General features: G+C 53.9%; 3 protein-coding genes across 7 annotated transcripts; 1 reads left to right on the top strand and 2 right to left on the bottom strand.

Moving 5' to 3' along the window:
- Window positions 1-1,316: 1,316 nt before the first annotated feature.
- TWNK (twinkle mtDNA helicase) lies at window positions 1,317-6,586 on the bottom strand. 2 transcript variants are annotated; one of them, XR_009536111.1, is made up of 6 exons: window positions 4,741-6,586; window positions 4,308-4,548; window positions 4,065-4,172; window positions 3,615-3,756; window positions 2,686-2,868; window positions 2,401-2,537 (listed from the first exon to the last, which is right to left on the bottom strand). XR_009536111.1 is itself a non-coding variant. In XM_060126452.1 (5 exons), exons 1-5 carry the CDS (start codon window positions 5,981-5,983, stop codon window positions 2,217-2,219), a joined length of 2,055 nt encoding a protein of 684 aa, XP_059982435.1. In that variant the 5' UTR covers window positions 5,984-6,586; the 3' UTR covers window positions 1,317-2,216. The 2 variants fall into 2 exon arrangements, 1 of the variants encoding a protein (XP_059982435.1); XM_060126452.1 differs by lacking the exon at window positions 2,686-2,868 and having other exon boundaries at window positions 1,317-2,537.
- Window positions 6,587-6,667: 81 nt separating this feature from the next.
- On the top strand, window positions 6,668-7,865 carry MRPL43 (mitochondrial ribosomal protein L43). Its single transcript, XM_060126049.1, is given in 4 exon segments — window positions 6,668-6,835; window positions 6,926-7,032; window positions 7,145-7,341; window positions 7,344-7,865. Coding segments are annotated over 4 exon segments (465 nt in total). The 5' UTR covers window positions 6,668-6,704; the 3' UTR covers window positions 7,374-7,865.
- A 524-nt stretch (window positions 7,866-8,389) lies between these two features.
- SEMA4G (semaphorin 4G) lies at window positions 8,390-21,898 on the bottom strand. Of its 4 annotated transcripts, none has more exons than XM_060126045.1 (16): window positions 21,808-21,898; window positions 18,365-18,843; window positions 18,122-18,270; window positions 17,793-17,855; window positions 14,991-15,089; window positions 14,776-14,869; window positions 14,516-14,629; window positions 14,157-14,326; window positions 13,904-14,073; window positions 13,494-13,638; window positions 13,143-13,365; window positions 12,625-12,740; window positions 12,308-12,483; window positions 12,062-12,123; window positions 9,623-10,677; window positions 8,390-9,497 (listed from the first exon to the last, which is right to left on the bottom strand). In XM_060126045.1, exons 2-15 carry the CDS (start codon window positions 18,486-18,488, stop codon window positions 9,851-9,853), a joined length of 2,532 nt encoding a protein of 843 aa, XP_059982028.1. In that variant the 5' UTR covers window positions 18,489-18,843; window positions 21,808-21,898; the 3' UTR covers window positions 8,390-9,497; window positions 9,623-9,850. The 4 variants fall into 4 exon arrangements, with proteins under 4 accessions (XP_059982028.1, XP_059982030.1, XP_059982031.1 ...); XM_060126047.1 differs by having other exon boundaries at window positions 8,390-9,493; XM_060126048.1 differs by having other exon boundaries at window positions 12,323-12,483.
- Window positions 21,899-22,174: the final 276 nt, after the last annotated feature.

Here is a 22,174-nt window from a genome sequence, read left to right as displayed (position 1 = left end):
CTAAAGGGAAACAGACTTTAGGATATCAGAGGAAGTGAGATGGGAAAGTGTCACCATTTAGCAATATTTCTTTAAAAAATTTTTTTTCATTAGAAGATTTCTTTCTTTTTTAAAATATTTATATATTTGGCTGCACGGGGTCTTAGTTGCAACAGGTGGGATCTTTATTTTTTAATTGCGGCATGTGGGATCTAGTTCCCTCACCAGGGACTGAACCCGGGCCCCCTGCATTGGAAGCACCAGAGCCTTAGCCACTGGACCACCAGGTAAGTCCCTTAGCAATATTTCTGACAGGTCGCTGGGTAAGTTATCTTACAATCTCTGGCAGGGTTTCTTAAAAATGAGGAGTCCTTCAGCCATAAAAAGAAATGAAATTGAGTTATTTGTAGTGAGGTGGATGGACTTACAGACTGTCATACAGAGTGAAGTAAGTCAGAAAGAAAAACAAATACCGTACGCTAACACATATATATGGAATCTAAAAAAAAAAAAAAAAGGTTCTGAAGAACCTAGGGGCAGGACAGGAATAAAGATGCAGATGTAGAGAATGGACCTGAGGACACAGGGAAGGGGAAGGGGAAGCTGGGACAAAGTGAGAGTGGCATGGACACATATACACTACCAAATGTAAAATAGCTAGCTAGTGGGAAGCAGCCGCATAGCACAGGGAGATCAGCTCGGTGCTTTGTGACCACGTAGAGGGGTGCGATAGGGAGGGTGGGAGGGAAATGCAAGAAGGAGGAGATATGGGGATATATGTATACATATAGCTGATTCACTCTGTCATACAGCAGAAACTAACACACCATTGTAAAGCAATTATACTCCAATAAAGATGTTAAAAAAATAGGTTCTGCATTTTTAAACAAGAGCCCCAGTTCTGACACACACTAACATAAGAGAAAAGCTGAGAGGGTACAAGAGGAGGGAAATGTATGGGGTGGGTGGGGGGTGGCCAGATAAGAATATGCTGAGCTTGGGTCCACGAAGAGAGGTCAGTGAGTGGCTCATGTCACAGAGGTACAGCTGGTCAGGCAAAGCCTTAGGCATGGGGCCCAGTGATCCGCACCTCTGCCAGGGATCACATGGAGATCCTCAGGGAAGACAGATAAAGAAGCACCATCCTGTCTTCCCTAGGCCACAAAGAGATGTAAGGGTGTGCATGCATGAAGACCCTTTAATACCCCTGCTTTCTTGGGAGTGCGCAGCTCAGACAGGGTGGGGGAGGGGACCTATCTGCTCCCAATTCAAAGTGAGAGGAAAATCCAGTTAAAGACTGGGGTGACACCCAGTGGTCAAATAAGAAAAAGCACAGAAACAAAGGCAATGGAAACTTTTTTCAGTAAAACTGGAAAAGGCTCTACAACGTCATGATTGCAGCCACTCCATAAGTCCAAGGCAGCATACCATGGAATGAGTGTCTAGGTGGCAGGCACCCTGGGCTAACAGCTCCCTTCCATGGCTCTCTTCCAGGCTTCCACCTTTGTGGCTGTCCCTGGTATTATAAGGGCTGAGCACCTAGATCCAATGGTAGTAAGCACTACCTCAGGGCAGGCTCCAGAGTGGGGAGCAGAGGAGATTGGTATCCACCATGTCGCCCCTTGGCTCTGAAAGCCTGGGCTGGAGTTTTGGCAAGAAGTCCCCTATCCCCTTTCCAGCTTCCCCACTCCTTTTACCTCAACTTGCTCATTCCCACCTCAGGGCCTCTGTATTTACTTTTCCCTCTGCCTGGACTCCTTTCTCCAGATGTTCACATGGCTCAATCCTAGTTCTTCAGAGGCCCCAGCTCAAATGTCCTCTGCTCAGAGACACCTTTTCAGATCTTAATCTAAACTAGCCTGTAAGCATTATCACATTACTGTATTTTTTCCTCTAGAGCATTTTTCACTATCTAAAACTATGTTTTGTATGTATTTGTTCATTGCTTATCTTGTCTCTTCTACCACGTTACAGGTTCTGTGGAAGCAGGGACCTCATCTGTCTTGTCAGTGCTATATTCGCAGGATGCAGAACAAAACCTGGCACACAGCAGGTTCTCAAATATTTGCTAAATTGAATTCTCTTGCAATGAAACCCTGCCCTAGGCTAGGCCCCTCAGATTGAGAAGGGCCCATAGGTCACAACTACAGGACAGAGGCAGCCCTAGCAGAGGACTAAGAGTCTCTACCCCAGCCTGTCCTGGTAGGCTCATTTCAGCATCCAGCTCTGCAATGCCTTCACCTTGAAGGCTTGGAGAGGTCTGGCTTGTTGGGGTTGGGGGCCTGGTCAGAGTGAGTCTCAGAGATCTGGGGCACAGCCCCCTTTTTGCCAGAAGAGGGCTTTTTGGCCACTAGCCCATTGTCATCCTTGATCTTCTTGAGCCGGGCCTTGCTCTTTGGTGGTATGGAGAAGGTGAGAGAGCTCTTGTTGAATTCAAGTGGGAAGACACCTACGTCTCCATCAAAGCGGTTCTTGGACACCTGTAGATACCGTTTCCCTGGCCCAGTTACCAGCCTCCTGTCCTGCAGGATCAGAACATTGTCTGCTTCCTGGCTTGCCTGGGAGATAAGGGGCAAAAGGAGGAAGGAGCAGTGAGAAGACGTATGAGAGAACCACAAAGGAAGGTTGAGGGTGCAGGGAGGAATAGCAAGAATGGGAGAAGGGAAAAGTACTTCCCCCATCACCAAAGCTCTTTGAACTACTGACCAGAATGCTGGGGCCACTTGAGCCTTTTAGTTCCCTGACAACCCTGTTGCTGTCCCAGATTGTGTACATGCTGTTCCCTCTGCTGCTAACATTTCTGGCTCCACAGCTCACTCAACCCGAGTTCCTTATCATTTAGGTCCTGGTCTAAATGTTACACTTCATCAGAGAGACCATTCTTGATCCCTGTAAATAAAAAAGGCACTACCATCTTTCCATTTCTGTTATTCTCTCCCCCAGTTCCATGTCTGTTCCATTGTGGCACATAGTTTGTGTTCCTTGCCCTGTATTCCCCGTGCCCAGCCCAGGCTTGGCGTGTAATAGGCACTCAGTGTACCACTGGAAGCTCCAGGATCTGGCTGGTCCCGCTGCCCAGAAGGCCCTCCCACTTATTTGCTTATTTAACACCTGTTGTTGGACAAAACCCAACCCAACCTCTGTTGACACATCTTCTAGGAAGTCTCCCCCCAGGCTGACTCAGATGCCTTTTCTCTTTTCTCCCAACACCTGTGCTGCCTATCGTAGCGCTTATCATACTGAGTTGTAATCACTGTCTCCTTTTTTCCGTTTGTTTTTTTGGATGCGCCACGTGGCGTATCGGATCTAAGTTCCCCAACCAGGGATCGAACCCGCGCCCCCTGCATTGGAAGCACGGAGTCTTAACCACCGGACCGCCAGGGAAGTCCCTCACTGTCTCCCTCTTTTCCCCATAGAATATGTGAGTTCCTGGAAGGCAAGCAGGGCAAAGGACCCACCATTATCAGCCTTGTATTCCAGCACATGTGTTCCTCATGTCATGGCCCCAGAGGCAAGCTGCCTCCTGCCTGTTCCAGATGGACAGTCAAGATGATTTAAGGCCGAATGAGGGCTGTCCCTGGTCACACCTGCCCCCTCTACTTTCCATAGCTTGAGCTCCTCTAAAGCCCACTTACTTTGGCTGAGCCAAAAATGGATGCTGTCTGTAGTTCTTTATCATCATCTTCCTTCCGGGGGTGAATGACCAGTGTCACATGGCAGCTACTGTCTGTGGCAAACTTCCGAAAAGCCCCGATGATATAGTCTTGAGCTGCAATCCTACCCAACAAAGAGGTTACCAGACACAGAAGGACAAGAACAGACACATACTCCTGATTCGTTAACATCTCCCCACAAACCACCACAACCTCACTCTACTTCCCTCTACCTAAGGACTCACACTTAAGTCCCTGTCCATACTTCCCACTACCACACCCCACACCTCTACAAAGACAGAAATACATATGGGATGGTATGCTCCTGCACATATGTCAGAAAACAAGAGTACAGTGTGTCTGCCCAGAGGCCAGCTCCCTGAGAAGATGTGTGTCTAAGTGGGTTACAGCTAGACAAGAGGAGGATGTCACCTGTCTGTGGACAGCTGCTCATGACCCATCATGAATTGCAGATTGTCGATAACCACATGACAAATGTCATACACGTAGACTGCATGTTGCATTGTGTCTATCACAGTCCTGGGAAGAGGCAGAGACAATGAATTCAAGAGTCAGTTACAAGTAATCTCCAGACCATGGCAGCCAGAAAACTCTGTTGGGAGTCTGTTCTCCCACCCTCCTATTCTTTGAAAGCTCCACACCTAGGAATCTCACCTGATGCTCTGTTGCCCATGAAAAGTCATGAAATAGAGGGGCAGGTCTTCAAAGCGGTCGGCCCACTCGTCATATTTGTTCAGTTGCTCTTCCAGTCGCCCCACAGCGAACTGTGTCAGCATGACCCGGGCTAGTCTCACGTTGCTGATCTCAAAGCTACCCCATAGCGTGTTCACTCCCTGGGTACACAAGTCCAGGGCATATTCACTGATGAATGTCGTCTTTCCACTGCCTGTCGGCCCTGCATGGGGGGTTGAACACAGACCCGGGTGAGGAGTAAAGCCCTACCGTTGAAACCAAGACAGGCAAGGAGCTTCAAAGTTGGGAGGGGAAGGCGCCTCTTCAACATTTACTGTAGCCCAAACCCACATGCTTCAGTCATCTGACCCTCTGCCCCCAAACCCGCCCAAGCAGTGATTTCCCAAAGGGTCACCTGTGAAGACTGTCAGCTCGCCCTTCCGATGTCCCTTCAAGAGACGATTGAGGTCAGGGAAGCGGCTCCAGCGAACGCCAGCTGCCTGCTCCACATTTGACAGTTCTCCTAGCACCTCCTCCCGAAGCTGCCGGAAAGACACGATAGACTTGTGCCAGGCAGGCAGGGCAGTACGCAGAATACGAGAAAGATTTAAGCCTTGGTTCAGAGCCTCCAGGGGAGAGGGCTGCTGGTCCCCAGGCCGCACCAAGGAGCATCGTTTGGGGTTCAGTTTTCGGGCGAACAGCTTGGCAGCTTCCCAGGACCGAAGGTCATCCCCCAGCCAGAGCACAATGCGTCGAAACTGTTCGAGGTAAGGAAGCAAGACAGGGGGTAAGCAGGCTGTTCCTCGGGGTAGGGCAAGGGTGGGCAGCCCTGTGGACTGGCTCAAGGCCAGGCTGTCCAGCTCACGACTCGTCAGCACCACCTCAACATCTCGACGACTGATCAGGGGTAACCCAAACAGGTTGTGGAAGGCACCAGGCTGGGGGATGGTGGTCTCCATATAGTGCACTCTGTCACCCTGGCCTTCGGCCCCTAGTAGCTTCAGGCCTCGTAATCCCAATCCTCCAGGGGAGAACCAAGGAAAGACAAGGCTGTGAGCAGGCCGCAGGTAGCGCACACTGAAACGCTTGAGTGTGTCATCTGTCACTTTGGTGAGGCCAAACATCACGCGAGCCAACTGGGCCTCTTTTGGTTCAGGCAGCTCCCAGAGAGGTACGGCTCGGTCCCAGATCCTCTGGACCTCCTCACTGTCCTCAGCTTCTGGGGCCTCACTAAGCAGGACCCCTTCTCTGGCCCCATCCCCTCGCCCCTCCACGCTGGCCTGGAAGTCTTCCCAGCTCCCCTCAGCTAGGCTGGTCATGCAGAGAAAGCGGCCTGTGGTCTTGTCAATGAAGAGGCTGAAGGAAGTGGCAGCACCAGTCTCGTCCTTGAGCTTCGAGGCACCCACAAAGGGACTAGGTGCCCGCACGCAGCTGTGCCCATCCTGGAAGGGGATCCCATGGGCCCGCAAATATTGCCGGATTTCAGTTGCTGTTACAGGCAACACTGGTACCTCCAAGGCGGCGAGAGCCTCCTTCCTGTACCGTCTGCGAGGAGGGCCCACGGCCAAGCTTCGTGGCAGGCCCCTCCACCCCATCCACGGCCCACGTAGTGGCAGCAGGATACGGAGGGGGTACCCACTTCGGAGGAGGACCCACATTCCTAGTCAAACGGGGGAAGTCACTGCTTGAAATGCCTTAGGTGCCCGGTTCGGGTGCCTTCACTACTAGGTCAGACCCTAGGGATCCTGCACGCAGCTCTCTTCTCCCTCTGAATCCTCTTCAGCCCCTCTACATTGCCACTTCACATCTATTACAGAGGACACGGCCCTTTCACGTCCGTGTCCCTTTGGCCGGTTCCCTACCTCTGAAGTCCTCCACAGCTGCTGCCCCCGCCGCCTCCCCTCCGCGCCGCCCCTCGCCGATGCGGTTTTTCTCGATCATCTCCTCGCCACTACCGCCCCTCCACTGCCCCTCCTCGTCGTCCTCATCTCTGCGGCCGCCTGCGTCCCTTCCGTAGTCCCTCTCCTCTGAGCCCCCTGCTAGAGGACCGCTCCGCCGCTCCTTCCCTCAAGGGGACACCAGGCAACCTGAGCGCCACTCCTTCGCTCCCGCCGAGCTCCGCGCTCAGAGGGACGCCCGCCGCGCCTCCGCCGCGTGGCTTTCTCGGCTCCACTGCTAGGAGCTCCGCCGCTCCTGACCCCGGCCCCGAGTCACCACTTTCCTCTTGCCCCTGTTGCCTGCAACATGGGTCACTCGCGCCACTAGCCACGACCTCGGAAACAAAACTGCCGCGGCGCCAGTGTTCCAGGAAGCGGAAGCCTCGGGTTAGTCCCGCCCCCACACTGAGAGGCCGGGCTCGACGGCTTCGGAGCTGCGGCCATGACGGCGCGCGGGAGCGCGAGCCGCTTCCTGACCAGTGTCCTGCACAACGGGCTGGGTCGCTACGTGCAGCAGCTGCAGCGTCTCAGTTTTAGCCTCAGCCGTGACGCGCCCTCGTCCCGCGGCGCCAGGTGAGCCGGGGAAGGGCGCGGACGTGCGACTCCATGCCGAGGTTGCCCCGGGTCAGGAGTCACCTTGCTCACCCTTCTCCGGTCCCTCAGGGAGTTCGTGGAACGAGAGGTGACCGACTTCGCCCGCAGGAACCCCGGGGTCGTAATATACGTGAACCCGCGGCCGTGCTGCGTGCCCAGAGTAGTGGCCGAATACCGTAAGTGGGGCCGGACGAGGGCTGGAGGGAGGCGTCGTGGGGCTCGGCGCGCTTCCTGCCACTCGTGTGACCCCTGACCCGCTTCCTTTTATCCCCACCTCCGTTCGGCCAGTTAACGGGTCTGTGCGCGAGGAGAGCATCCACTGCAAGTCGGTCGAGGAGATCGCCACGCTGGTGCAGAAGCTGGCGGACCAGTCGGGCTTGGACGTGATCCGCATCCGCAAGCCCTTCCACACGGACAGCCCTAGCATCCAGGGCCAGTGGCATCCCTTCACCAACAAACCGACAACGCTGGGCGGGCTGCGCCCTCGAGAGAGGTCCAGGATCCTGCCCCAGCCTAGCGGCTAACACAATGAAGAGTTGCTCCACCTACTCCAGCCCCAGGGTTTGGACTCTGACCCCAGTAGAGCCCCAGTAGAGGTGGTTCTTCCTTCTGGTTTGGTTCACGGGAGACAGATGGAGCCCACCAAAGGGGAAGCTGATGCCAAAGCTTTTGCTTGGGATAAAGAAGAGCTGCCTGTTTCTTTTTGATGTACCCTGTGAGGGGCAGAGACTGTGAGTCTCCTAATTCTGATCCAGCTGACATCTCTGAAACCCGAGAGTCTTCAGATTTTACTGGATCTTCATTTCTTAAATCCAGATCTCAAATCACAGTGAGAGGATTTAAGGCTGGCTTCTGAAGAATCCCTTATGTCCTGTTTTTGCAGCCATTGACCAAGAGAGAGCTAGTACCTTGTACCCTGCTGTGAGCATGGCATTGGGCTAGGTCCTTTATATCTGTGAATGTTTGTGTGCAGATTAGAAAACTGAAGTTAATAAACTTGTCAAGGTCACACTTGAAGTCTACTTCAAAATATGCACATATTTAAACTATAATGCCATTTTTTTATCTTAAAACCAGAAGCAAAATGAATAATAACTCTTCAGGATGGTGTAGTATCAAAGGCCACGTGATTAATCTAGGCTTGACCCTTGGAGAGAGTGATTCTCAGGCCAGCTGATAAATAGGCAGCATCTTCTAGGCTTAGCTAAAAATGAGGTGAGGGATGGGGGGAGATGGTGAGAAAAAGAGCCAGGAGGTAAAAACCTAGAAACTGTTGTATGAATTCTTGAACTGTCGTAATTTTGTCTGTCATCCCCTTATCACCATGATCAATAAATAGTGAGAGCCTTTAAAAAAGGACTGTACCTGCCCAGGACAGTCAGGATGGAAGCTGAGGAGCCCAATTTCCTCTGCAAATGGCTTTATGGGAAGCAAAGCCAACCCTGCAGCACCTTTACCATAGGCTCAGAAGCCTGTCCCCTGGTGGTCAGGAGAAGACCAGTCTAGACCAAGCAGACCACTCATAGCTGTGGGGAAGGAGGGTATTTATTAACCAACAGTGGGGGGAGGAACTGAACCCAGCCTCCCCACCCTGTCACATGCCTCTCCCGCCTCCCTGGGTCGTGAGCGGGGGCATTCCTAAAGAATGGTAGCCGGTTTACAATAAATACATTCATTGTGGGGTAGAGGGGTGAGAGGCTGGGTGAAGGGCAGTAAAAATCCCGTGGGACTCCACGTTCTCAGCTACAAAAATAACAGTCACCCTCACCCAAGGGGAATGGGGGAGCTCAGTCAGGTTTTGATTGTCCCATATGGGCCTGGAGACTTCAGAGGCCCCTGGACCCTGAAAGTGCCCCGGTGAGGTAGGACAGGGGTGGGAGCCAAGCATCCAAACTCCCAGCCTCTTATCCTTTGCATAGTTCCAAGAACGGGCTTCATGTGCCAGGTGAGACATCAGATCTCTTCTCCCCCTGCTCTGGTCTAGGGGTAGCAAATGTTTGGTCCACAAAAGGGAGGCTGGCTCATTGAGTGCAGTGTTGGTCACCCATCCTAAGGAAGTGTCTGTGAGGACAGCTAAATGGGAGAGAGCTCTCCCTCTGAAATGTTCATGGATCAAACCCAACAGACACAGGTCCAGCGCAGCAAGGGGAGGCTCAGAAGGTGCACGTGAGTGGAAATGTAAGCACATGTTCATGAGGAACACCATGCCTGGAACTGTCTCTGTCACTCTTGAGAGTGACTAAGGGGGTAAGGAGGCTGACTTACAAGGGCTGCACATTAAGGAAGAAGAGTGAATGATGCAGTAGTCTTACCTCCCCAGGCTGGCCTGTTCCCAAGCTCTTGCCAAAGAGGTCATCACACGGGGCTGGGACTACAGGAGAGGACTAGGTAGGATGGGATGTGGCAAATTGGGAGGGTACCCAGAGTCCAGAAGGGATGAAACAAGAATGCACCAGGAGGTGGGCGTGGGGGCCCTGCAGCCCAGCTGATAGACATTCTTCCATGTGCACACGTGAATGTACACAGGGCTCAGGTGGTTCTGGTGGCTGGCAGAGGTCTTGTCTGTTTTCAGGACCATCCAGCACATAGGGCCATGCAGAGGGTGGTGACATTGAGGCCATCTGGACCTGCAGAGCCCTGCCTGGGAGAAAGAAGGGTTTGAGCAGATGAATGGGGCAGGAGGATGGCATCCTCTCCTCCCAAGTGCTTAGGTTAAAAGGGAACAGGAGCTGGCTCTGGGTCTGCAGAGCCTGAGGGAGCACCTACCTCTGAGGAGCACCGGTTGGCCTGGGCTGCTCACAGATGGGTCCATGGAGACTGAGAAGGGGGCTTTGGCTGGGCCTGACTCTGGCCAGCCCTACAGGGACATCAAAAAGTTGGGAGAAGGGCCTGGAGTTGTAGGGATGAAGGTAGGGTGTCTGTGCTGGGGAGGCAGCGGCCCAGCCTGGGGCAGACAGGCTGGTTTGGAAGAGCATTTGTCCTGGGAGGCTGGGCTCAGACAGAGCTCTCATCCAGGTGCTCCACAAGCTGTGTGTGCTTCCTCTTCTCCAGGATGCGGCTGAGCTCCTCTGTGAAGGAGCAGGGCCCTGCCGGCACTCCATTGTTGCTCTGCCTCAGGAGCACGTAGCTATTGCCGTTCATCCTGCGCAGCCGGCTGGGCAGTGCCACCAGCCCGTTGGTCAGCTCAGCCGGTGGTGGTGGGGGTGGCGGGGGTGGCGGGGCTGGGGCCCCCTCCCCGGGGATGATCTGTAGGCAGCCACCCTCCAGGCCCCCAGCCCCCTCCCCATCATCACCATCTTCCTCTCCGGAACACTGGCCTGACACTGTCTGCAGCTGCACAGCAGAGCCCCCTGCCCGGCCGGCCCGACCCAGTGAGTATTTCTGTCGGTGTCCTCGTCCACCTCTCCGAAGACAGGCAACGTAGAAGAGGGAGGAAGCCAGGATAAGGCAGAGGCCACCAAGTGTAGCAATGGCTAACACATAGAGCAGCCGCATATCAGGCGCCAGTTGTGCCCCAGGCATTGCAGGGGCCTGTGGAGCAGGGGCAGGAGTGGCTGGCCGCACTGTGAGGCTGTAGGAGGCCAGCAGGGTGCGGAGGCCATTCTCTTCAGCATAGCAGCCGTAGTTGCCACTGTGCTCAGGCTGTGTGTCTGTTACCAGCAGCCCATCCACACCCACGCGGTAGCCATCCTGCCCATCACTCAGGCCCATGCTCCCATTGACCATCCACAAGGCCCGGGCCAGGTTGGATGGCTGGTCACAGGGCAGTAGGACATCATCACCCCGGAGCACAGAACGGGTCTTCAGTGGTGGTGGTGGCCCTGGAGGGAGCGGGGGACAGGAGAAGTGGTCATTGCCTGCCTGTCCTGGGAAGGCATTGGAGATGGCAAGCCAGGTGGTCCACTGTTAGGTCCCCAGCACCAAGCACAGAATCTGGAATTACGGTGACAACTGACTAAGCTCTCTGTGCTCATGCTCCCACATAAGGTTCACGTTGGCCCTTCTCAGTGGTTTCAATTCCTGACATCTGCCAATGATTCCTCATCTCTACCTCCAACAAAGAGTTCTCTTCTTCTGAGCATCAGATTTGAATATCTTCCACATGCTGGGCATCTCTTGGACATGTCACAGGAACTAAGGCCAAAATCTCCCTCCCAGCCTACACCAGGTATTTTTCTTGAATTGTCATCACCATGTATGGTGCTACCAGCCATTTCCCAGAAACGTGAGTTTCCCTTGGCTGTCTCTCCCCCTCATCTTTCTATCTAACCCTCACTAAGATTCTGCTTCCAGAATCTATCTTAGACCTGTTCACGTCTCTCCTTCCCCAACTGCTGGCCCCCATCTAATCCATTCTGCATGCAGCAGTGGGGTGACCTTTTAAAAACACTATGCTGATCATGCCACTCCGCTGCCTCAACACAGTCCCGCCCATTTCCCCAGCCTCTTCTCTTGTTGTTCAAACACCAAGCTTGCTCTGCCTGCTCTTCCCTCTACTTGGGTGTCATCCCCCTCCCCATGCCCTCTATTTGCCCGGTTAACTTGGGGGAGAGAGCATAACAGTGATCAAAAGCACAAACTCCAGGCAGCCTGCTTAGGGTCAGGTTCAAATTCAGACCCTACTGCTTAATAGCTGATTTAACTTTGGGTAGTTTACTTATTCTCTCTGTGCCCCAGAGATTGCCCCTCACGGAGATGGTAATAATGGCACCTTTCTCATAGGAATGCTCTGAGAATAAATGAAATTGTTCATGTAAGTGTTTGATCAGTGCTTGGCGCATGGTAAGTACTCAGTACATATTAGCTATGATGATTATTATGATTATTGCTCTTGCTTCAGTTATCAGCTTGGTCATCTGATCTTCCTTGGGGCAAGCCCTTGTCATAGTTGTAATTATTCCTTTTGTAACAAAAACCAAAGAAAATAATTGTAATTAATTGGTTGTGTGATCATTTGATTGCCTGTGCATATACTTGGCTGTAAGCTCCAGAAGTGACAAAAAACTTCACATCTTGAACCTGTTTCCTTATTTACAATTTTTTTTTGCAACAAATATTTGTCGAGTACTTACTCTGTGCTGGGTCATTCTCGCTGAAAGCACAGACACAGCCATTCAGAATCATACATGCACATACAAGTGGCATCAAATGGTAAAGAGGACAGGCTATGCAGCCAGATGCACACACATCTGTGACGTCACTTACCTGTGTCCCTGTTGCCCTCACAGCCTCGGTTTCCTCTCTCTATGTCTTGTATCAGTGCTGTCCTGGAGATAGAAGATTGGGATTTATGAACAAGGAGAACTGGGCTTCAGTTTCCCCAGTGGAAGGGTCAGTAAAGCTGTTACCAACAACTGGTCCCAACTCCCTGCAGCTGGCAGGCCCTCCTCCACCCCTCAGGCCCGATCCCCTGGGCAAAGGGGACCCTCACACACCTCTATGGCCTCCCACCTGCTACCCTGGGACCTGTTGGCTCTGGTTGTGGTCACCACGCAGGTATGGGTGCCGGGGTCCCAGCCACAGTAGGGGTCCCGGGCCAGGATGCAGTCGTAGCAGGAGCGGTAGCGGGAGCAGCTGGACAGTGATAGCTGGATGACTCCACTAGGGGCCCCCACGTAGAGGCTATGCTAGGAGCCAGAGAGGACAGCTGGTTGGCAACACCCCACTCCCACTTACAGACACACACACACAGCCACTGCCCAGCCTCCCCACTCCCTCCACTTATTCTGGCAAGGCCAGAATATTGAGGGTCACAAGTCAGGGGCTACCTGTGTCGGAGAGATGACCAGGTTCTCCACAGACTGGGGTTCCTTGAACACCTGTGTCTCTTCAATAATGTGCATCCCAGAGCCCAGGACCACTGCCTTGTGGATCCAGCCATCAGCTGGTATGGGAATGGCAGAAGGTCAGACTCCAACAGTGGAATCTACTCTCAGCCCCCTGCAATAGCCTAATGGGAGCAGCTTGGAGTCATGAGGTCAGGGACAAGGATTCGGCCAGTAGCAGTGGGCCCTCTGGACACTGGGAACTCCAAGCTAGTCATGACAAGAAGTATTGGATTTAGAAGCATTAGTGACTAGGGTCAAATGTCACTGTGGTTGGTGACAGGAGTCAGCAATCACCAAGAGCTAGTGGTCATTGGGGACCAGTAGTGTTTATTGAAGAATCAACATCAGTGGTCATCAGGGTTTTGTGATCAGGGGTCATCCAGGGGGCTAGAGGTCAACAGGGATCAAGGACTCAGGCCAGCAGTCACCAAAGGGCTCAGGCCAGGGGTCAGAAGCACCTGTGCCCAGAAAGAGCAAGTCATAGGTGGGTCCAGCTGGCGTGGTGACAGGTGTCCCCGTGAGGTGTGTGTAGCGCACACTGCGCTTGAGCAGCAGGGGCCGTCCGCGTGTGGGTACCACGGGCCGAGCCATCAGTGGGTGTAACTTCACAAAGTCCAGGACCAGAGATGGCAAGTCCTGGGATGAGTTGTAGCCTCGGCTGCGCAATGAATCTGTAATGCACTGTGGTGGGGGACAGGGTGGTGAACCTCAGGACTCTGCCACCTGCCCGTCCTCCCCACAAGGCTAGACCTCCTGCCCCTCTCAGGGGTCCCGTCTGCTCAGCACTGACCCCAGGCCTGGGCACTCACCGAGCCAGGCCGGGGCTCCGGCACCCCTCCCTCGTAGCGGCCCCAGCGTCGGACACCATCCTGGTATTCCATGTAGGGGCCTGCGAAGACAGCCTGCACCTCGGCCAGGTCATAGCGGCAGATGGCTGAGGCCTCCAGGGTCTTCCTAGAGATGGGACATAGGGGAGGGGGCTGAGTCACACTGAATGGAGCCTGCCCACTTGCATGGCCTGGAGCCCACTGTTACCCTGACCAATCCCTGCTCCAGGCCCACAGGGCCTCTCCTGAGGGTGAGCAGGCCACTGGACGTGCCTGAAGTTCTCTGTCTGCAGCCAGCCTCCCCCCAGTGGATCCCATCTCATCTTCACTGAACTCTGCTCCAGCCCCTATGCTGTCCCCGTTCCTTGCCTCCCCGCTGTCCCTGCACTGACCACTGTGTGGTCAGCGTGAAGGCCGCATAGAAGTGCGTGCGGGCCGAGGTGTCAGCTTCCAGACTGCAGACACCACGTAGTGTCTCATACTGTGGAATGTGGCAGATGAGACGCGCCTTTAAGAAGGAGGTCCACTTCTTCTGCAGGATCTTCTTCCCTCCCAGGTCTCCCTGGGGAGGTAGGGGCATGGGGTCAGGGGCCAGGATCAGAGGTTCAGCCTCTACACCCTGGCCCTTCCCTCAGTCCTCCTCACCTTGCACACACGGGCCACACGGGCCACACGGTGGCTGCTGCGGCTCTGAGCGAAGCTTCCAGAGCCCTCCTCAGCAGCACGCTCTGTGAAGAAGTAGTAAACCTTGTCGTCGTCACCCGCTGCACTGGCCTTGCTCTCCCGCACCAGGACAGAGAACACAAACTCAGCATCTGTGGGTCAGGCAGTTCAGGTGGCTTCTGAGTTAGGCTGGGATCTCCCCCAACCGCCCTCACTCAACAACACACAGGAATAGACACGATCGCCTGGGGATATGGGGATGGGATGGTCAACTGCCCAAGGGAGTAAAGATGAAGAAATAGTCCCCTGCCCCCCATCATCCTGTGCCTCGTCCTCCTAACCATTGAGCCAGTGCATTGGTGCCTCCTCAGTCCTCAGGGAGTGCGGGTGGCGGCTCCGGCGGATGTCAGGGATGCTCCTGAATTCATACCGAGTAGCTGTGTAGAGGCCTCCATCTGAGGCAGGGACATGCCAGCCATAAGACATGTCACACAAAACAAGACACATAACACATGGGTGGCAAGTCCTAGCAATGAGATCCGTGTCCGCAAACAGCATGCTTGTGGATGAGGGGCCGATGTGGGGAGGAGGGCATGCTTACCAATGATGAGGCCTGTGAAGCCACGGGCTGGGTCATAAGGACACTTCTCCTTCCCCTCCTCAAAGCTGGTTGGCAAGGTGAAGGCCTCAGCATCCTGGGGGAATGAAGGAAGGGCCAGAGGTCATTGATCCTGAGAATAGGCCAGGGTTGTTGCCGAAGATCAGACCAGTCCAGGGTCAGGGACCAGCAATCAGGGCAGGGACAGGAATACTCACAATGGCTGCACAGAGAGGCTGGAAGGCGTGAGTCCCGCACGCGTAGAGGTGAGTGGCATTGAGGCGCTGCAGGAAACGCACGTGGTTGAAGCACTCGGTCTGTGGGATAGGTGGGGGAGGGCTGTGAGCCCTGGGCTTCCTTAGAGACTGCTTCCATTAGGCCAGCTTTGTGGTCTGGCTCTTGCCCCCACCCACAGGACAAATAGTTCTTTCCAAGAGCCTGGTGGGCTTTCTCACTGCCCAGAACACAGACTATTCCCTGGAACTCACTGTCCTTTGGTCTCCCAGGGGCATGACCCCTTTTCCCTTGGCTATCTCTTAGATTGCCTGACACACTTGGCTGGCTTCTCCTGCATCTTCTATAGTCCCCTGCACCCCCCAGTTCGGGGGCTCCAAGGGCTCTCACCACCCTAAGATGCTTCTCTCTTACATCTCCTCAGCACTGTCCCCCAGTCATGGAGCTCCCACACCTGCTTCGGGGTGGCACTACCAAATCTACCCCCAGGTTCTAGCCATTGCTCCACCTGATATCCCACAGACACATCACACTCATGCTGTCAGAAACCAAGCTCATCCCCTCCCCTCCCTCACCTGCATCCTCCCTCTTAAAACTGTTCATCCAGTCTTTCCCACTTCATCAGTCCATCCCATCACTCAGTCCAGAAACCAGGCGTCATCTTTGCTGCTTCCCATTCCCTCACCCTCACACTCAGTCTCTCTCTGTGATTAAGTCTTTGTCCTACATGTTTCATGACTTGGTCTACTCCCCCTCCACTACCACCACCCTAGTCCAAATTACCACCATCACCTCTTCCCTGGGCAGCTATGCGACCACCTGGCAGCTCTCCCAACTCTCTGCCACTCTTTACAGAAACCATTTATTTATTCAGTGAATGAGGAATACATGCACACAGTGTAAAATTCAAAAGGTAGAAAGGGATATGTTGTAAACAGTCTCCTTTTTATCCTCGTTGCCTTCAAAGGAGACTGCTGTTACCATTGTCTGGATTTTCCTTCCAGAGAGATTCTACCAGTCAGCACCGTCTTGCAACCCACTTTCCAAGGCATATTTAAAAAATGTAAACCAGATCATGTCACTGCTGTATTTAAAAACCCTTCAGTGACTCACCAGAGTCCTGAACATAGGGTCCCATATGCTCCCGGCCCTACATGATAGGGCCCTACCCCTTCCTGTGGCCTAATTCACCCTACTGCAGCTACCCTGGCCTCCTCTGCCCATCAAATGCCCTAAGCTGCCACCCTCTTGACTTCTTTGCCTTGTTAATGATTTCTCCTCCTGCCTATTACCCAGGGTTTGAGTCCATGCAGGCCTCTTTGTCTCATCCCACTCCCTCACCAGGTGCAGTACTTTGGCATCCATCCCTCCTCTCCACAAGCCTGCTCAGGCCTCCCTCCTCTGACCCATATGATGCCCCCAGCCTCCTCACTGCCTTTCGTGCCTCCAGACTCACTCTATTTTAAGCCACCTAGTGCCTGGGACCAAATAAATATTCTTATAATAGTGTTTCCCCAAGATGTTTACATTAAAAAAATGGAGTTGGGAGGGGGAATTCTGTGGTCAAATAAGTAGGAAACCACAGGTAAAACCTACCTTTACTGAGGACTCCTCAAAGCCTTAAGGGTATTGCTGTGCATTGCGGGATTGAGCACACAGCATTTCCCAAACTCATCTATTAAACATCTCTTTTGAAAATTAATGCTCCTCAGAACATGCTTTGGGAAATGTTCTAAAGGCAAAGTGTGGTTCGGGACCAGCAGTGTCAGCTTCATCTGGGAGCTTGTTAGAATTGCAGAATCTCAGGCCCTTCCCCAGACCTACTGTGTTAGCATCTGCATTTGTAATACACCCAGGTGATTCACTGCACATTAAAGTTTGAGACTCTCTAAAGTGTCATATGGTGAGGGTGCCCATTGTCCTAGAATAAAATCCAAACCCCGAGCTGGGTGTTTACAGCCCTCCATAAACTGGGCTCCATCTGCCTCACCAGCCCCATTTTCTACCCATGTTATACTAAGAGGCAGCCTTTGATGGAATCTCCTGGAGACGCCTCTTTAAATGCAGCTGCCTCAGCACCACCACAGACCCACTGAATCAGAATCCCCAGGCCAGTGGGCCTTGGGAATGTGTATTTTTAACAAGCTCTCCAGGGATCTCCCTGGTGGTCCAGTGGTTAAGACTGTGCTTCTACTACAGAGGGCGTGGGTTTGATCCCTGGTCATGGCCAAGAAAAAAAACCAAAAAAAAAAAAACCAAACCAAACAAAAAAAAAACCCCACTGTGTAAAAAGCTCTCCAGATGGATCTGTTACATAGCCAGACACAGGACCCCTGCAGACACCCTGTTCTTTAGCCAGAAAGGGCTGACACTTCACTAATACACCTTCCACGGAAAACTGGGTACTTGAGCTATTCCTTGATCAAAGCCTCATTTTTCTCATCTGTAAAATGGAGGATAATACTATTTCATAGGGTTATTTTAGAATTAAATGAGATAATAGCTAAGTCAGCACTTACTAGAGATTACTTATTGTTATCATGATTATTATTGGGGAGCCCAGAGGAGATTAAGATGCTGTCTCAGACCAAGCTAGTAGGTCACCAGATGTTTGGATTAAAAATACTGCTCCCAGGGCCTGCCACTCCAGTGGCACTTACAGTGCTTATTGTGGTTGCTGCAACAGACTGGCTGATCCGTACCTCTCCATCTGTGTCCCCACCAACCCTGACATCCCCCACTGAAAAGAAAGAGGAAAGGAGCTGGGGAGAGGGCAAACCACATACCTGGTTGTTTTTCCCTTTTTGATGACATTTGCTTTGCATCTCTGGGGAGGCCTCCCAGTGAATCTGGAGGGGGCAGTAAAGGGAATTGGCTGATGCATTGAACCCAATGCCTTTGCCTTTCCCCACTACCTGTGGGACAAGGTGATAGGACCCCAGCGTGGGGGTAAGTTTTAGGAAGAGTATTGGAGGTAAGGGAGACCTGGGCCAGGAAGGGCAGTGCTGTCTGACCAGGAGGCTATGGAAGGCGGACAGGGTTTCCAGGAAGTTGAGGTCCCAAGGAGCTGGATGAAGCTGGAGACCCTCTGGTGGTTCAAATTCCAGGGGCTGACCTCTTTGTGAGTCCCGTCTCCTATGTTGTGGGCATTGAGAGAGAACAGGGCGCCTCGGGCTCCCACCAGCAGCCTTGCTGAGGCCTCCTCCAACAGCAGCGTTGAGTAGTTCTGGGCTCGGCCCTTGAAGTGCTGGGTCCCGGAGAGCTCTGGGGAGAGGGGAAGCTATAAGCCCAGCTCTGGGGCTGCCTCCCCACACCCAGCCCTGGCTCCTGCTGCCTTTCGAGGTTGGGGATGTCTAACCTTCGTAGGGGATGGTCATCCGCGGGGTGGCATCTAGTTCTCTGGATGGTCTCCGCAGCGAAGGTCCAGGGACTGCAGTTGCTGTGAGGAAGCTCAGGAGGAGGGGCCAGAGCCTCCCCCACATCTTCCTGGGGAGGCCCAGACCAACAAGACCCCCAAGGGGAGCCAGGGCCAGAGTTAAGGGGATGATGGGAAGAAGAGTCACAGGGGTTAAGGTCCAGGGAGGTGACTTAGAAGGTCAGGAGTCATGGGGCCAGGGGGGGTCCTGGAATTGGGGAGACATGGAATCACAGGGTTGTGTGGCCATGGAATCCCAGGTAAGAGGTCAAGAGGAGAAATGGATTACATGCTGCCTGTCGGCATCAAATACAAATGCCATGGTGAGAGGGAGTTGTGGGGTCACAGAGGGGTTGTAGGTCACTGATGGGGTCACCCTGCCCCAACAGCAGGACTGGTCCTGGTTCTCTGAGGTCTGTTTTCTGAAGAAAAAAAAACAGGAAAAAAAGCCCTTTCATCTGTGGAAAGTAGGTAGCATTACCCTCAGACTTCAGGTGGTACCAAAGGGAGGAGGCCCAGCATCTACGAAACTCCCACAAGAGGATGGATTCAACCATTCTGTCCCCCTCGGTGTTCTGATGCAGGACGTTGGGTGGAACTTGTCCACTTTCAAGACCCTAGACTCCCTTCAACCCAAACCCAAGGTAATAGCCCTCCTCTGACCGAGTCAGAAGCTTGGCTAGGCCTCCATCTTGGTGGAGCTCGGGTTCCTAGGGAGAGTGCCTTTTCCCAACAAGGAGACCCAACTCAGGCAGCAGCTGCCCCTGCCGCCTGCGGGGGTGCCTTATGCAGGAAGGCCTGGGCAGAGATGCTTAATGGGCCTTTGTTTATTTTGTTCTGTTTTCCCTTTGTTTTTTCTTTTCCCTGACCTGAAAGCTCCCTTTGGAATTTGTCTTTAATTAGATACTTCTCCTCCTCGGCATTCCTCTACAAGGGGGTGCACATCTCTGCCCTGCCCATGCGAGTCTGTACTATACCCTCTGGCTAAGCATCCACACGTGCCCCTACCTGCAAACAGGCACTCACAGGCACCTCGGGGTGTATCTGCCTCCCTCTGCTCTCCACCCCCCGCCACTGTACAGTTGTAATGCCTGTACAGGAGTCTCTAGTGTGCAAGGTCACTTAATTGAGACATAAGCAACATGTAAAAGGTGAACGATAGGATCCCTGAGCTCTCGGCTACCTCTCCTGGCACATCTTGGAGACTATTCCCACACCAGGACCCTCCCTCACGCCAACCAGCTGGGGGTGGGGTTGGGATAGGTGGCAGGTCTGATGTGATCCCTGTAATAGGCCTGATCTCTGAAGTTCCTGAGGCTTGGCTGGGCTAGGTGTGGAGAAAAACCTGACCCACCCAATCTCATCAGACAAGGCCAGGGGGGCAACTGGCCTCTCCCTTTCCTTCCAGGTCAAATATTAACTATGTGGCCTCGAAGAGAGAGGAGGGACTGGGAACTGGCCAGAGGGAGAACAGGAACTTGGAGGGTTTTTTCAAGAGGTAAAGGTCACCACTGTGGTGGGCAGAGCCCAGAGAGAATGGAGTATGAGTAGACTGAGGAGAGTGCCGGGCTCACAGAAGGGGCATGGGCCCCTGGTGTGGGGGCTGGGGCAGCAAAAGGGCCCAGGCAAACAGCGCATGCCCCACCTCTCACTGTGGAGGCACACCTGTTTACCTTTGGGCCTCCTGTCTGCTTAGTGCAGAAGCGGGGGTGTGGGGGAGCCCTATGGCTAGGAGGGATCAGCCTCTAGAATTGGGCAAGAGGAACACACCCCGGGTCAGAGTGTGGTGCATGGCACACTTACACAGGTTTAAACGAGTCACATATGTCCAGAGGAGGGTGATGTGCATGCACATAGGTACACACATACATACATATTCATCAGAGGGCTGTGAGCACGTGTACTTGCAGGAGAGTCATGCACACACACATTCACAGGGAGGTTTGTGCACACATATGTTCACCTAAAGGGCCTGCCACATGTTTATACATACTTACATGTAAAGTTGTATTTACATGCCCATTTGTTCAGCAAGTCACCCAGCCTATGGGGTTAACAAGGAGGGTTATAAACCCACACATGTCCCTATGAAGGATTGTACACCTATTCACAGGAGGGTCCTGCACATACACATGTACATGTAGGGACATGCACACAAACCCATAGATATAGTGGGTCAGGCACCGTCATGTTTGCAAAAGGATCAACTACATGCGTACGCACACAGTCCTCAAACACACAGTTACATCTACGCAGAGACAAGCATATGTACATACAGGGGTCCAGTTTTCACTGCAGGCTTGGAGGCTGCCAGTGTCCATTGGGGGTGAGATGCAGAGCAGAACCTTGCCTCCTTTCCCGAAAGTCCCAATTCTAAGGCCAGAATCCAAGTATGTGTTTGTGAGTGTGTGTGTGTGTGTGTGTGTGTGTGTGTGTAGTGATGGGGGAAGTTTCTGACCTCGCATGCTCAAATAGGATGGGTGCATGGGTCAAGGCTGCTCTGTAAGGGAGGGAGGGGCTACCTAACCCAGGCAGGAGGAGGCCCCTAGTTTTAGCAAAGTAAAGATGCAATGGAATGTGTAACTTAGTCCTCCTCTACTCCCATGTATACTGCAGTTCTAGATATGGGAGTTGGGCAGGAGCTCTCAGCCCCCATTTAACTTGTTGGGAGGGAGGATGGGGCTAAAGGGGGGGGCGGAGCTGCCAACCCCCTCCCCCAGTGGCAACGAGGCTTCAAGGTCTCCAGTCCACATCCCACACTCCACCCCCGGTTCCACAGCTTGGGTTCCTCTCCCAAGGCCAGCCCCCTGAACTCTGACCACCTTCCCTCTATTAGATCTTAGGGCGGAGGGAACTGAGGAGGGGAGCCACCCTGCAAACAGGATCAGTGTAGGATGGGCAGGCTCTCGACCTTCATCCCAGATGTCCACCTGCCCAGTGTAGGTGGTATCTCCCTCTGCCCAGTAGGTTGGTGGTCCCTCCAGGCCTGAGAGCCCCTCCCCCGCTACCCCCTCCCTCCTCCATCCCGGACAGTCCGCGGTTCTCTCCTCTCCTCAGGTCTAACCTCAGTCTCTACTGCTGCAGCTCGAGGACAAGCTCTCCTTCGATGCAGCCAGATGCTGGGAGACGTGACCCAGATCCCAGGGAACACTGTTCGCCACGCGGGCCCCCGCCCCACGCCAGTTCCCGACTCTGCGGTGGCGGGTCTGCGCCCAGCGCGGCCCGAGGCCTGGCCCGCGCCCCTCTAGAGCCTTTACTCGGGACCAGGGGACTTGGAGGTGAGGAAGGCCTGGCCTAGCTTGGCGGGTTTAACAGACGTGGGAAGGCCTGGCCCCCGCCCCCCCGGTCCGGGCACCGCCGCCGCCCGCACTCCACGCCTCTCTCACCTTTGCGCTCAGATCCCCGGCCATAGAGACATTGGTGCGCGGCTCCGCGGCCCCACAGCACCACAGCACCAGCGGCTGGAGGAAGGGGCCGCGGCCGGAGGAGGGGCGGGGTGGAGGCGGAGCCGGGGGGGTGGGGCGGGAGCCTGGGAGGCGGGGCCAACAGGGTGAATTGCGGGGAAGGGCGCTTCCCACCCTACACTATAGGTCAGGGCTCACAAACAGCCCTCGGGTGTCTGGCGCGCCCCGCCCCCTAGGGCCGCGGCCCCGGTAACGCCCCCTGGTAGTGGCTTCACCACCCCGTGCGCCCTCGAAGGGCTGATCCTACCTTCCCACCCCTCAGCCCTAGAACCCCTTGGACTTGACTGCT

The sequence above is a fragment of the Lagenorhynchus albirostris genome, chromosome 16 (genome assembly GCF_949774975.1).
Source record: "Lagenorhynchus albirostris chromosome 16, mLagAlb1.1, whole genome shotgun sequence".
Taxonomy (NCBI): Eukaryota; Metazoa; Chordata; class Mammalia; order Artiodactyla; family Delphinidae; genus Lagenorhynchus; species Lagenorhynchus albirostris.
Note: the sequence above shows the minus strand (reverse complement) of the source record. Positions and strands in the feature narration are given on the sequence as shown.

Coding starts and splice junctions, on each gene's coding strand:
- TWNK (XM_060126452.1), bottom strand. CDS start 5,983: ATGTGGGTCCTCCTCCGAAGTGGGTACCCCCTCCGTATCCTGCTGCCA. Junction 4,173..4,307: donor CATGGGCAACAGAGCATCAG/GTGAGATTCCTA, acceptor GCCTCTTCCCAG/GACTGTGATAGACACAATGC. Junction 3,757..4,064: donor GAGCAGCTGTCCACAGACAG/GTGACATCCTCC, acceptor TTTGTTGGGTAG/GATTGCAGCTCAAGACTATA.
- SEMA4G (XM_060126045.1), bottom strand. CDS start 18,488: ATGTGGGGGAGGCTCTGGCCCCTCCTCCTGAGCTTCCTCACAGCAACT. Junction 14,327..14,515: donor ACCAATGCACTGGCTCAATG/GTTAGGAGGACG, acceptor CCTGACCCACAG/ATGCTGAGTTTGTGTTCTCT. Junction 12,484..12,624: donor TGGTCATCTCTCCGACACAG/GTAGCCCCTGAC, acceptor TCTGGCTCCTAG/CATAGCCTCTACGTGGGGGC.